The 14,299-nt window shown below is 33.9% G+C and overlaps 3 protein-coding genes across 3 annotated transcripts; 2 read left to right on the plus strand and 1 right to left on the minus strand.

The window, feature by feature from the left end:
• Nucleotides 1–1,188: 1,188 nt before the first annotated feature.
• LOC121245856 (calmodulin calcium-dependent NAD kinase-like) lies at nt 1,189–5,129 on the plus strand. The gene is made up of 9 exons (XM_041143745.1): nt 1,189–1,370; nt 1,453–1,641; nt 1,828–2,051; nt 2,262–2,323; nt 2,790–3,020; nt 3,152–3,281; nt 3,415–3,758; nt 3,884–4,028; nt 4,720–5,129. Exons 1-9 carry the CDS (start codon nt 1,361–1,363, stop codon nt 4,963–4,965), a joined length of 1,581 nt encoding a protein of 526 aa, XP_040999679.1. The 5' UTR covers nt 1,189–1,360; the 3' UTR covers nt 4,966–5,129.
• A 1,252-nt stretch (nt 5,130–6,381) lies between these two features.
• LOC121245893 (40S ribosomal protein S15) lies at nt 6,382–8,300 on the plus strand. Its single transcript, XM_041143801.1, has 4 exons — nt 6,382–6,542; nt 6,628–6,776; nt 6,893–6,950; nt 7,904–8,300. Exons 1-4 carry the CDS (start codon nt 6,540–6,542, stop codon nt 8,150–8,152), a joined length of 459 nt encoding a protein of 152 aa, XP_040999735.1. The 5' UTR covers nt 6,382–6,539; the 3' UTR covers nt 8,153–8,300.
• Nucleotides 8,301–10,418: 2,118 nt separating this feature from the next.
• Nucleotides 10,419–12,460, minus strand: LOC121245881 (transcription factor bHLH92-like). Its single transcript, XM_041143788.1, has 3 exons — nt 12,022–12,460; nt 11,605–11,901; nt 10,419–10,772 (listed from the first exon to the last, which is right to left on the minus strand). The coding sequence occupies exons 1-3, from the start codon at nt 12,355–12,357 to the stop codon at nt 10,671–10,673; spliced, it is 735 nt and encodes a 244-aa protein (XP_040999722.1). The 5' UTR covers nt 12,358–12,460; the 3' UTR covers nt 10,419–10,670.
• Between the last annotated feature and the right edge of the window lie 1,839 nt (nt 12,461–14,299).

Below are 14,299 nucleotides of genomic sequence, written 5' to 3' on the forward strand. Positions count from 1 at the left end.
CCTCGTTCGCTCTATTTGAAAAAAAAAATTCACTATTAAAATTTTTTTCATATAGATTTCATATTTAATAATTTTTTTAAAAAAAATACTTTGGTGCACACCAAATGTTCACCCCCAAAACGCACAAGCCTGCATTTTTTTGTTTTTATTTTTATATATTTAAAAAATTTATCATTTGTATACACGTGTTTTTTTGACATAAAAAAATGTAATATTTAGAGTGTATATTTAGCGTCTACCATCATATTTTTTTAAAAATAAATAGGTGAGGTTGAAAAGAAATTTTCGTATAAATTTTATATTTAGTCATTTTTTTCAAAATGCACAAAATTTAACCAACTTAGAGCACTCTCATTAGATTATATAAATGTAAATAAAGTGAGAAGTTTGACTAATAGAGCATAAAAATGTATTACATTGAATTATGCAAATGTGAAAAAACAAAGACTTTTAGCTACAATAAAATAAGTCCTTGAGTCATATTTGTGTTTACTGTAACTAGCCTAAAAGCACAGTAATTAGCCTAAAAGCATTAAAAATTATTTATTCCCTCGTAAACACTCTCCCTTTGCACTTTGATTGGCTAGAAAACAAAGTAATTAGTGTAAAAATTATTTTGGAGCTTTCAGAAATCAGGTTGTTTTAGGGAATAATTTTGTAAAACCACTATAATATTCACCTCTATCTTATTTTTCTCAAATTTCCTTTCAAAAGGCTACCTCTCTCGTGCATATTTTACTTATTAATTAGGATTTTGACCATTTGTATCTATCAATTATAAGTTAATTATAATTAAGATCTTTACAATTTGTCTCTATCTTCTTTTGTTAGAATTTTTACCGTTTATCTTTATCAATTATATATTAATTATAATTTGATTATTAATTAACATATAATTAGTAGAAGTATAAAATATTAAAAACATAAATTAGGAACAAATATTATTAAATTATTAAAATTTTATTATTATTTTAACTTATAGATAATTTAATATAAAAATAAGTCTCGAATAAAATAACCAAATGTAAATTCAGGAAATATTATGTAAGAAAAAATCTATTCATTATTTTAACTTCTATCATCTTATTATGTGATATTAAATAATAAATTTATAAATTAAATATAATAAATAATTTATAACCACGTGATACTATAAGATGATAAGAGAATTATAGAAGTTTAGATGATGTAAAGTCAGCACCAAGCTGGCTGGCTGGTTCCACAGACAAAACAATCTTCTTTCCAGGTCCCCAATCTCGATCGATCCATTAAGCTCGGCAAGTTTCTCAACTTCAGCTCCTGCCTTTGATCAGTTTCCTCTTTTTTTGGGACGTGTCCTCCTCCTCTGAGTATTAACAAGATGCAGCTTGGTAAACCCATCTCTCTCTCTCTCTCTCTCTCTCTCTCTCTCTCTCTCTCTATGGTGACGCAGTTTCCACTGAAACTCTACAGATGGTGGTCCTGGAAAAGTCGTTATCACGCACATCCTCGCCGCCTCCTTCTTCGGATTCATAGCAGCCGCGGCCGCACAATACTACCGGCAGAGGTCTAGGCCAGCCAGAGACAAAAAAATTATTCCACGGCTAGAAAGGACAGAATCCGGCCGTGTCGGAAAGCTCGAGAGATTCTCCCATTATGTTGGTAAATATATTATTTCCGTTAACTCAAAACAAAATGGGCTCTTTCAACTACAAAGCCTAGTCTCCACTACTTTTAGTTGAGATAGAAAGATGTTAAAGATTAAGTTCTGGGGAAAGTTATAGATATATGAAATTGTTTTGGGGGAAAAGACTTAGATTAAATCATTGATATTTGTTGATGTTGCAGCTCGGCAAATGGGATTTTCAGATGCAAATGAATGTCCCCAACTATGCAAGTTGGCTTACGATTATTTGAAAAAACCCAAAGAGTGCGAGGAGAGAATCTATGCATTTTTCGCGAATGAACCAGACGCTGAGTCCCTCTACGTGAAGTTGATTGAGGAGTTTGAGAAATGCATCCTCAGCTATTTTGCATTCCATTGGGGTCATGCTTCTTTTATGATTGGTCAGGTATGGCTCGGCTCCAAGTCCAGTTTCAAAGCAAACCAAAAAGGGAAAAAGGAAAGAAAGAATGGTAGGCCAATTCTAGAGGAAAACAACTAGTACAGACATATGGACTTTTTCTTTTCCTTGTTGAAATTAATTATCATCCTCCTTCGTTACTTTGTTCCTCTATATTTCCTTTGCCAACCTCTTATATACTTATCCTTTGAATGTTAGGTTTTGAGCAGCGAATCCGGCCAAAAAACAAAGCTCAAAGACATGATCTTGGCTGTAACAAGGTGAGTTCCTTTTCAGTTTGCAGTTTATTTATTGGGAGAGAAATATTTTAGCCATATTTTATAAAATAAATTCACAAATTAATATGTTTTTAAGTGACGCCTATATAAAATTATTTTTATTATAAATTTAATTTAATGCATCACATGATACCTAACTTTTATTTGCTGTTTATATGATTTTTATATCGACCACTTGGGTGTAATAATTGCTGTGGGCTCAATTAGAATTTAGATATGATTACTAATTGCTTTTTTTGCACGTTTGATGAGGGCTGTGCAACTCTCATTTAATTTATTTGAAAATAAAATAAAATTCACAGTAAAAAATGAAAATTTCAAATAAATTCTACTTTAAAAAAAAAAAAAAAAAAAAAAAGAGTATGCGCGCATCCTGCACAAATGATTTTCCTATGATTAATGTTGCCATTCTACTCATGATGTTTAGTCTCGTTTCACCTTTGATCAGGAAACAAAGAGTTGAAAGGGTGACTAAGGATTTGAAGGTGACAAGGGTGTTCAATACATTGGTGGAAGAGATGAAAGCAATCTGCAGTGCATCTAAGGGTACTACTGATGAATCAAAATGTACAGAGGTTATGGTGCCAGTGGCCCACAGCGAGAGGAGTCCGGTGCTGCTTCTCATGGGTGGTGGCATGGGTGCTGGCAAGAGCACTGTCCTTAAAGACATTCTTAAAGGGTAATTAATTAATAGTTATCTCCAATGCTATTATTAGTATTCACCATTATAAACATCATAATCAACATCTCATCTGGTGATTGATGCGAGGCTGGATGTGCTTTTTCCTTTTTTATTTCCCCTTTCGGCAGACCATTCTGGTCAGAAGCAGAGGCAAGTGCCGTGGTAGTAGAGGCAGATGCTTTCAAAGAGACCGACGTTATCTACAGGGCCCTTAGCTCTAGAGGCCATCACACTGACATGCTTCAAACCGCTGAACTGGTACACATATTTCTCGGCTAATTTTCTGCTTAAACGTGACACATTAATATGATTGAGGTATTAACATTCAAGATGAAAAAGTATATTTCTCAACTGACAAGAAAACACTGTTGAATTGCTGGATTTTGATAAGGTGCACCAATCTTCCACCGATGCTGCCTCATCACTGCTAGTAACTGCACTGAACGAAGGACGGGATGTTATAATGGATGGCACTCTGTCATGGGAGCCCTTCGTTGAGCAGACCATTGCTATGGCTCGTAATGTACACAAATGCCGCTACCGCATGGGGATAGGCTACCAGGTGGCCGACGATGGCACCATTACTGAAAATTACTGGGAGCAGGTAGAAGAAGGAGAAGAAGAAGAGGAAGAACAACCAAAACAAAATGGAAGAGCCACCGTTAGAAAACCTTACAGAATAGAGTTGGTTGGTGTGGTTTGTGATGCTTATTTAGCTGTTGCCAGGGGCATCAGGTACAGTATAAATTAAACCACCACCACCATTATCTTTGGTTTATTTTATTGTTTTTAGGGTCTGAAAGGTTGTTTATATGTGATACTAATCTTCTATATATTCTCTTATGGGGGGATTTGTGCAGGAGAGCTATAATAATGGGAAGGGCAGTGAGGGTTAATTCACAGTTGAAGTCCCACAAGAGATTTGCGAGTGCGTTTCCAAGATACTGTCAACTTGTCGATAATGCCAGACTCTATTGCACCAATGCTGTGACTGGTCCACCCAGGGTAAAAGAAAAAACAAAAAGCTTTTCAATCTTCCACTCCTGTTTTTTTTTTTTTTTTTTCTCTTCTCTTCTCTTCTCTTCTTCTTCTTCATTTCATTCAATCAACTGGCTCGATTACTGCATAACCATGTGAAATTATAGTTAGGAACCTGATGGTCTGGATTGGCACAAGATTTCTTACAATTTTCTAACTCAAGCACATGATTCTATGATGAGTAATCTTATATACAATCGTAGTGTATGCAAGTGCCTTGCAATCGTTTTGAAAAAGAGTAAGATCTATTATTAAATTTTTTTTTTCTTTTTTACGTAGATCTCGTATTTACTCACTTTTTTTAAAATGATTGTGCGGCGCTTGCGCACTTCACGATTGCAAATATAATCTCTCTTCTATGATTTGGACAGAGATAGACATAATATGTATACCTCACAACACTAAGTACTAGCCGTGGTCAATGTGAAGAACTTCAGCATTAAATATAGCGGTCCACATACATTATTTATTTCCAAACCATATAAAGTGTTAGGATCAGATGAGTATGGATATCCTAATTCTACCATTCCATGAAAAGTAAAGAAATCTGCAAGTTTACCTTGTGCATTATGTCAAAGCTTAAGTTCGCATGACAGCATAAAGATCAGTAGTTTGAAGTACTATATTTTAAGCTGACACGATTGGCATGGATGTGCAGTTGATAGCACGGAAAGATGGAGAGGACAGGCTGCTGGTCGATACAGAGGAAATCAAATGTTTGACAGAAGTAAGCAGTTTGAATGCTGAAGCAGAATCCATATACGAACTTTACGCGCACCCGAGCCCAATATTCGAGCCTGGTTCCATTTGGAAAGACATTGTTTTGTCCCCTTCGAGACCTAGCCTTCAGTTGGAGCTAAGGGCCCGTATTCTTAAAAATGAAAATGCAAAAGGAATAATATAATCCATTCTCTTGCTTTGAATATTTTGCAATGTTTTGCCTTTTGAGGATTAATGTGGGAAGAAGGTAGATTGAATTATGGGAACTGAAACTTTGTGTTTATTGATGGAATTAAGCTGGAGTTTTGTGAATATATCCATGCAATGGAGCTTTGATCTTCAATCTAAGGCAAGTGTGTTTGTGAGGGAGGGCTCGTAGGAGAGATTGGGAATGAGATTTCGGCTACATTTGAACGTTGAACTGAGTTGAGATGATAAAATATTATTAGAATATTATTTTTTAATATTATTATTATTTTGAGATTTGAAAAAGTTGAATTGTTTATTATATTTTGTGTTGAAATTTGAAAAAGTTGTAATGATGAATTGAGATGAGTTGAGATGGGTTTAGGATTCAAACGTACCATTTTGATCCTTTTATTTTTATTTTTAGTATCGTTTAAGAGGGAACGAACACGCACATGTAATGATTTAAAGAAAGAAAAATTTTTCTTATCAGTTACTATTCACTATTTCACATCTCATACCTTATAAAAACACTTCCATTTCCTATGAAAAAAAAAAACTATAATAATAAAGTCTGAAAGTAAATAGTGGCTGATGTATAGAATTTCAATAACAAATTTTATTACAAAATAATGCATGACCCCTCATTTACCATTTTTGTATACTCAGTACGTACGATCGAGATATTGAATATCCTTATGATAAACTTTTGCCATAAATTACAATTGAATTACAATTACATAGATTATAGAGTGGAAAGGCAATAAAAATATGTAGGTCTATAGACTATACATGCCAAAATCTACTCCGATGTTGCTGTTCGAGTGTTATCAACATCAACATTAATATAAAAAAAAAAAATCAACATTAATACACGACAGTTACCACATGTTAGTTTCAATTTTCATGTTTTATTGAAGCTGTCAAGCTCATATCATTTTTTAAAACGATTGATTAATTACTTATATGCTAGTCGTTGGAATTTGTCTTGTTTGTGTAACAATATATCCTTAACGTCTCGTAAGATATTTTCAGACATTTTTTTCTTAAATATCACTCATATATAAAATAATTTTTAATTTTTAATTTTTTCATCTAATTATTACAAAATTTTATAAGTTTTAAATAAAAAATAAAAACCAATACAATGGTTTTAGATTTTAAAATTGAAATTATATTAAAAAATAATTTTGTAACTTTATAATATTTTTATTCAAAATTTTTTCTCGTATTTTTTAAAACTCAATAAAATATTTTAATTCAAAACCCAAACAATTTTCTTCCGCTTTGTACAATTTACAAAATTTCGGGGACTTTTAAGAAAATTAAAGAAGCGTAAGTGTCCCTTTCTACAATTTACAAACTTATGGGACTTTTAATAAGTTTAAAGAAAATTAAAGGTCCTTTCTACAAAAAATTCACACTCTCAATCTAGGGCTACAGATACACACACACACTACCTACTATATATACATCCATCGACATAACCCGAAAGCCCTAGCGGCCACAGATCGAACCCAAGCTTTCTTGCCGATAACTCGATAAGGGATCCTGCGACTCCAAGCTCCAACCATGGTCAACCCCAAATTTCATTATTTCCCGTACATTCTTCCTTTTCTCTGACTCTCTCAGCCTCACTTTCTCTCTTCGTGTGTTTCAGGCTGACGTTGAGACCGATGTGGCGTTACCGGGGCAGCCGAAGAAGAGGACGTTCAAGAAGTTCAGCTTCAGAGGGGTTGATTTGGACGCTCTCCTTGACATGTCTACCGATGAGCTCGTTAAGCTTTTCCATGCCCGTGCTCGCAGAAGGTATATGTTATAGTTTTCGCAAAGGATCTAAGGATATGGTTCTGAATTTTTCATGGGTCCTTTGTGTTAAGGTCGAGAATTGGTCTGATTTGTGTGTATTGGTTGTGGCGTTACAGGTTTCAGAGGGGATTGAAGCGGAAGCCAATGGCCCTGATTAAGAAGCTTCGCAAAGCGGTAATTTTTCTTGATCATTGTTGTTATTCTCATTAAAGTCACGTCTAATGCGATGCGCTTTGTGATTAAATAAGTTTAAATAACGTATTTTGCGCACACAGGTGGATTCATTGCTTTTGTCCCTGCTATTTATGCTTTTTTGTTTTAAACTTCAGTAATTGGATGGTGTTGTCTTCTTATATTATTGCTTAAGCCATTTGGTATATATAATGAAGATATATGCTTGTTTTTAAGCTCTGGTAATAGGCTTTGTATTCTGCGACGCGCATATTGTATGCAATAATGCATGGGATTCTAGGTTGAAATAGCAGTTACATAATTTTTTATTGCAAAAACTAGAAATAATTTCCTATATTGGATGAGAATGGCATGGGTTTTCTACAGTGATAGTTGCAGTTGCTTGTATATGATGAATAGAGTTCATCATTTAGTAATCTATCTTGGGATAACCTTTGTAATTATTTATATGATTTTTGAGTTGTACCATGGGATGAGATCTTTGCTTTCATATACTTCCAAGGAGTCTTTGAAAGTCAAGAGGATGTCTAGCAAAGAAAGGCATTGTTGGTCATGTCTAATGGGCCTGTAGTTAGACCATTAACTGGTATTAGAATATATAATTATACTGACATCGGTGTTGCCTGTGATGATAATGTATCAAGGTTTTTAGACATCTGGCTTGTTTCTTTATGTTTGTAAGGAATGTTTGGACGGCATATCAACAGTTTGATGCTGAGTGTGGCCTCTCTATGCTTTGTGGACAGTTTGGAAATAGATATATAAATGCACCTTTTAGGACGTCTGTTAATCCGAAATTCTTATTTCTACCGACCTCTATGAGTGGAAATGCCTTCTTCTCCATTTGATGGGTTTTTTTTTTTTGTGAAAGTATAATGGCCTAGAAAACTACATTTCATATTCCAACGATTCAATTTCATTATTTTTTGGATCAGAAAAGGGAGGCCCCACCTGGTGAGAAGCCAGAACCTGTCCGAACCCACCTCCGCAACATGATCATAGTACCCGAAATGATTGGAAGCATTATTGGGGTCTACAATGGCAAGACCTTCAATCAAGTTGAAATCAAGCCTGAAATGATTGGGCATTACCTGGCCGAATTCTCAATCAGCTATAAGCCTGTCAAGCATGGTAGACCTGGTATTGGTGCCACCCATTCTTCAAGGTTCATTCCTCTGAAGTGAAATCATCACAAGAGGCCGGTATTTTTAGACTTGTTGTCAAAGAACCTCCGTGATGATCAAATTTTTGTTTGTTACTCAATCTGGGTTTTAATGTTTCCATGTTTTGTTGAATCCTTTAATTGGATAAAGGAACTTCAGTTTATAGTCAGCGAAGCCTTTGCATTTGATACCAATGATTATGTTTTAGTTTTGATGTTTGACATTTTTTGTGTGCTTTGACAAAGTATCGCAGAGAAGTTTTTTTGGTTTATTAAGTTTGCGCCCTTCATGTTCATTAAAAGTAGAGCTTTGCTAATTTTCATTAAAAGTAGAGCTTTGCTAATTTTCATCCTCCCGTCACATTTTTTTTTTATTTTTTTAATTTTATTTTTCTTAAACGTATTAAATTCTTCTGCACATCACTTATATATCACACATTTGATAACAGAAAAAAAAAAAAGGTATATTGTGCGGTGTGTGAGGATGAAGAATATAATTTTTCTTAAAAAGTAAAGTTTCTTGCTCTGGTGTATGGTGTACATGAGCTCTTTGTTTTGGGTCTCCTGTGCATATGCCGTCCATGACTTATAGGGTCAAAGTGTTATTGATCAATGATCATAGACACCTCTGCTACGTACAAGCGGCATTTGCAAACGGTCGGTAACCGGCTGTATATGGGAGCTTACATGAAAAAAGAAAAAAGAAAAAAAAAATGTTGGAAGGAAAGGAAAATGGGAGATTTTTCTTCTATTTTGGGTGAGTAGCATACTAGAGCACAAACAAGGATTCCTGGTACGTTGAAGCATTTCTCTACCAAGAAAAAAAAATTAGGATCTGAAAGAAGTCTTGGATTAATTTCCTCGAACTCTATTTTCTACAAATGTAAGAAACTGAGAGGATATGGCCTAGCCTGCTCAGCTAACAACAAAAATGAAGTAGAATTTCTATCGCCTATTAAGGAATACACGAGATGCAAGTATATTTTTCCAACCCACCCGATAAGGGAAACATGGCGTTTAAATTTACAAACAATTAAAACACAATGGCCAGTCTGTAGCTTCAATAAAAAACCATTATACCTAGGACCCATCTGAAGTCTATCCATATAAATATGGTCTTGGCTTGTTGAACTTAAGAGTAGAAAAAGCATCAAGGCCTCATACTGCAACAGCTCAACGGCACAAATGCCGGATGAGTTTTGCAGAAGGGACCTTAAATTTGCAGAGAATAATACCTTAAAAACATGAAAATTTGTGAGTCGCAGAGATTGAAATGAAGTCCAGATCCATTGGATATTATAATACTAAATTACTAACAAAATGTTAAGTGGTTAGTTAAAGATTTGTGGAGAGGCAAAGTAGTTTCGTGGGAGGGAAGATCTCGGAAGACAAAGGGAGGAGGGCTTGTTCGTGGTCCTCGAAGGGAAGGGAGTGTTATTCGTGGGAACAGTGGTCTTTGAAGGGAGGGAGTGTTTGTGGGAAGACGAAGGGGAGGGGACGAAGCAGATCGTTTTCCATTTTATTGTGAACGCGCCGTTTCATTTTTCACGTAGGCACCGACTTCCCAACAATTACGCATAGCGACTGCAGATAACTTTTTTCGTAGTTCTAATCTCTAGGGGTTGGCAAGGGCTTTGGTTTTTGTGGTCTTCTCTCTCTTGGGTTCTAAGAATTTATTGGGCTCATTGGACACGAACTTTTTTCTCGAATACCTTCAAAAAAATCTTGACTGCGGAGGAAAAAAAATGCATGTAGTTCTCTCACATCACAATGTATTTATCTTCCTCTTTGCTGAGGGGAAAAAGAAAAGTAAAAGAAGAAATATGATGTATGAAGTTCTCTCACAATGGATCTTAAGGAAAATGAGGCTCCTTCAATCTTATCCTTATCGTTCGAATATTTTATTTTATTTTTGTAATTACAAGTAACAAAAAGATTTATAGAAAATGCTCGTTTTCAGCTTAAACTGTCACTTTTTCCTTGTTAGAAACATGAAGTTTTATTTTAAACTGTCGTACTGATAGAAGACCGACCACCTTAGTCAAACCGTTCATTTAATCTTGTTGCTTCTATGTTACTTTTTTTCTCAGCTTATAATTAGTTTAATAACCCATACATTACCGGCCAATACGCTACGGCATCCTCGGGCTCAATTAGATAGATTAGTAGCCAAGCTTGAGAGTTATAAACAGGCGTCTAAATTCTTGTTCAAAGTCAAAAACATAGAAAATCTAACACCTTTCTCTTTTCTGATTATACTACTCATCATCCCAGATCATACACATACATATTTTAATTTTTTTATTTTATTTTATTCATACTAAACTAATTGAATTATTTTACTTATCATCCATACATTACATGTCAAGAGAAAAAGAAAAAATTAAATTAAAAGAAGTGTAGTGTGTGTGATGCTAAGTAAAGTTATTCTTTTCTCCTTATAGTTGCGTACCTAATCATTCATAATTTATATAACATAGAAAAAGGGTTAAAAAGATGTTGATTTTCTTTGGTGGCCTACCCATTTGGTTTAGCTTTCTTCATCCTTCTTCGTCGAAATGGAGAAGAAGCTTCCTCTCCGCTTCAAGTAGTGTTATCTCTTTGTCTATTGCCTTTTCAGCATCGTCAGCAGCTCCCACCATCTTTTCAAAATCAAAAGAGTCAAAACTATTTAGTATTTGTAAATTAGCATATAAACACCCCACGTGCATAATCCCATTAATTTCCAGTCTTTCAAAAATAGAAAAAAAAAAAAAGAGAGAAAAGAATAGTAGCAGTAATAAAATGAGAGCAGGTAACCACAGTTCCATCCATATTCCTACATACATATATATATAGATATATATATTCATAGACAGGAACTTTCCTAGCATCACAATCTTCTTAACTTTTAGGTGATTTGTTCTTCAAAATCTAACAATTATTAATTGCAAGAAGGTTCTTTTCTTTTTTAAAATAAATTTCATAAAAAAATCTGCGACAAAATTGAAATGTCTTGAGACAATTTAAGAAAAAAAAAAAAAACCTCTGTACGATCCTTGTACCTAATCCAAAAGATACATGCTTTTTCTTATGTTTGGCTTTATGTCTTGCGATGTTTCACATATTTAAGATATGCTTGCTTCCAAATTACTGCATGGGCTGCTTGCTAATTCCATGAAGTCTTAAAAAGACAATTTTTTTTTTTTTTTTTTTTTTTTTTTTAAAGTTTGACCGCAGATGAATATGTGGACGTGAATGTCATGTGAATCTAAAAAACTCCAATGGCATTAGAAATCTTTCCAAATGTTCTAAAGTTTATTATGTGAATGTCACGTGCTGCTACAAGTACCTAAAATAGCTTATGAAGAAGAAAACAGCTTTCACTCACTAGGACTAGTTGGAGATCATCCATGTCCTTATCTCAACAGAGACATGCAACAGCTGCTCATAAAAAAAAACCAGCTAGAGAGAGAGAGAGAGAGAGAGGACTACCTCGGTTTCAATCTCCAGTTCAGCTGAGAACTCCTGAGCAGAGAAATTTGAACGGATGGTTCTGGTTTTCAGTCCCAAGGTCTTCAAGAATTGAAGAACTTCCACCATAGAATCAACCCCAGATGCAGGATTAGGCACTCTTACTCTAATCTTGGCTACCCCTACGTCTCTCTTCCCTTCCACTGCCACCATGCTTGCTTCAACCCCTAATTTGTTTCTCCTTTTCAACTCCTCCACACGCCGTTGCAGCTCTTGAATTTTCTTGGCCGCCGTTTGAATAATACAGCTCTTATCACTCTACACGTACACAAAAAGCACGAAAGAAAACAGATTCATAACCAACATGACCTTTTTTTTTTTTTTTTTTTTTTTAAATTAAGACAACCGCACCCATTTACAGAAAAAATCCACACTCACCTTGGTTCCAAATGGCAACACTGAATGCAGGGCCATGTAACTTTGCTTCTGCTTCTCCCTCCTCGCCCGTTCGTTCATCATGTGGCGAAAACCCCGTTCTTTCTCGTGCTCTTGGATTTCAATTTTTGGATGCCAACTCCTCCTCAAGAACTCTACCATTCTCTTGTTCATATTGTTTCCACGATTCCAACCTGAATTCCAATTCCCTGCCCCAAACTCAATTCTGGGTCCCTCTGTGTACGCCACAAAAGCGCTTTGTTTCACCGGCGGAGCCTCATAAGCATCATACCAGAACATGCCACTCTGCAAATCCTGAGGGCAAAACATTTCCATCATTCTTGTCTCTGCCTTTTGTTTTCCCGGGGGTTTCAAATACCGGCCGTAGCTGTTAAATTGTTTTGTAACGATCGATTGGGATTGGGATTGGGATTGATATACACACACACATATATATATATATATATAGGACTTGTCGAAGCATATTTAACACGTGGTCAACGTTGTTGTGTTGGCCTGGGAGAATTTGCCACAGTCAAAGCTTACAAGTTTTCAAGATTGTAGTTCATCCTAGTCCTGCTCTGAAGCTTGACCACATACTAGAACTTTTGTCATAAACAGCGAACAGACAATTCTGTCCGCTAGATTTCACATCAGCCGCCCTTGTTGCACGGCCACAACATTTGGATTACCTACGCCGCACGAGAGTGACATTCGAGACCAGATGTTGACTTAATATTTGCTGCTTGTTATTGACCACGTTTTGTATTGTAAAAAAAAAAAAATGATATTTGTAGATATATATTAGAATGCATTGTTACCGTGTTATGATAATTACGTATAAAAATGAAAAAAAAAAATTATATAAGAAAGTATCAATCGGATAGGAATCACAAAGTTAATTCTTTATTTAAATTTAAATTAAAGGATTCTAGGGTGTATAAATAGTAGAAAAAAGCGAGACTTATTATTAAAAAGTATATTTTTTTATATAAGTAAGATTTATTTATTTATTTTATTAAATGAGTGTATAAGATTTGCATATCATTATTTTTCAAAATAAAAAGATGATGAATTTGTTATTGGTCCATATATTATGTAACACGTGTGAGGGCTCATCTACTGTTAACAATGGACAAGCAACCGTGTGGTGAACGGAAAACCTGATAATCATATTTCCTAAGTTGACTTGAGTTTTTTTAACATAACATTTTCCTATTATTAATCTTAAGAGTACTTTCATTAGATTAGTTAAAGTTCAAAAATTTTTTTATGAATATAAGAAAAATTTGACTTTTAGCTATTCCATTAACATAAATCTCCACATTGAAATAGCTATTTTTTCATTAGAGGATAATAAAATAATATAAGATGAATTTGATTTTAGTTATTCACATCAAATCTCCATATTAGATTATATATTTATTCATTATATAGTAATGAATAACTAATAATTTCAAAAATATTTAATTTTTTTAATTATTAATTTATTTTATTTTATCATATTTTACTATTCTACCTATTATATATTAATTAATAATCATATTCTTATTAAATTAATATATCACTAACTCAAATTAATATATCAATTGTGATAAAATATGTGATAGAAAGAAATAGAGAGAGAAATAATTAATAAAATACGTATTTGATGTATGTACATTAACCTTCAAATTTAGAAAAACTTTTGAAAGTTATTGTAGTTAAATTCTGAATATTTAGAATTTGACTAATCCAATGTGAGCATATTTTACTCTCTAATAGCTAAATACTCATTAGATTTAGCTTTTAACTAATCCAATGAGAGTGCTCTAACAAACTAAGAGACGACGAAGCGTCACGAAAGAAAGAAAGAAAGAATACGGAGTGTTTCGTACATGCATATAATGTTCGTATGCCTCTCATTTTGCTTCATTTTGATCGTTCATATATTTAATTTTTTTTAATAGTTAAGAAAGTAACTATTAATGTATTAATATTTTTTTATTTTTTAAAAATATTTAAATATGTTTAAAAAATATTTGTAATAAAAAAGTAAAAAGAAAAGAAAAATACAATTTGCACTAAACGGGTAAATCGAGGTGACAGAGTAGCACCACTCAGATTTTAATGTATAACATTTACTGACATAACATTTCAAATTATTTAGAACTCAGATAACAAATTCATAATTATTTATAAGGAAAATGCTACGCGTCTCGCTCCCAACTCCCATCGGGAGCTACCTCTAGCATTTATTTTGTTTTTTGTTTTTTTTTTTACTTTATGATTAAAGAATTAT

The sequence above is a fragment of the Juglans microcarpa x Juglans regia genome, chromosome 1S, assembly GCF_004785595.1.
Source record: "Juglans microcarpa x Juglans regia isolate MS1-56 chromosome 1S, Jm3101_v1.0, whole genome shotgun sequence".
NCBI lineage: Eukaryota > Viridiplantae > Streptophyta > Magnoliopsida > Fagales > Juglandaceae > Juglans > Juglans microcarpa x Juglans regia.

Bases quoted from the DNA above. Each gene is read 5' to 3' on its own strand.
- LOC121245856 (XM_041143745.1), top strand. The intron at 3,282-3,414 runs GTACACATATTT...GATTTTGATAAG, and splicing joins TGCTTCAAACCGCTGAACTG to GTGCACCAATCTTCCACCGA. The intron at 4,029-4,719 runs GTAAAAGAAAAA...ATGGATGTGCAG, and splicing joins CTGTGACTGGTCCACCCAGG to TTGATAGCACGGAAAGATGG.
- LOC121245893 (XM_041143801.1), top strand. The intron at 6,777-6,892 runs GTATATGTTATA...GTGGCGTTACAG, and splicing joins CATGCCCGTGCTCGCAGAAG to GTTTCAGAGGGGATTGAAGC. The intron at 6,951-7,903 runs GTAATTTTTCTT...TTTTTGGATCAG, and splicing joins TTAAGAAGCTTCGCAAAGCG to AAAAGGGAGGCCCCACCTGG.
- LOC121245881 (XM_041143788.1), bottom strand. From the start codon at position 12,357: ATGATGGAAATGTTTTGCCCTCAGGATTTGCAGAGTGGCATGTTCTGG. The intron at 11,902-12,021 runs GTGAGTGTGGAT...GTGTACGTGTAG, and splicing joins TGTTGCCATTTGGAACCAAG to AGTGATAAGAGCTGTATTAT. The intron at 10,773-11,604 runs GTAGTCCTCTCT...GATTTTGAAAAG, and splicing joins AACTGGAGATTGAAACCGAG to ATGGTGGGAGCTGCTGACGA.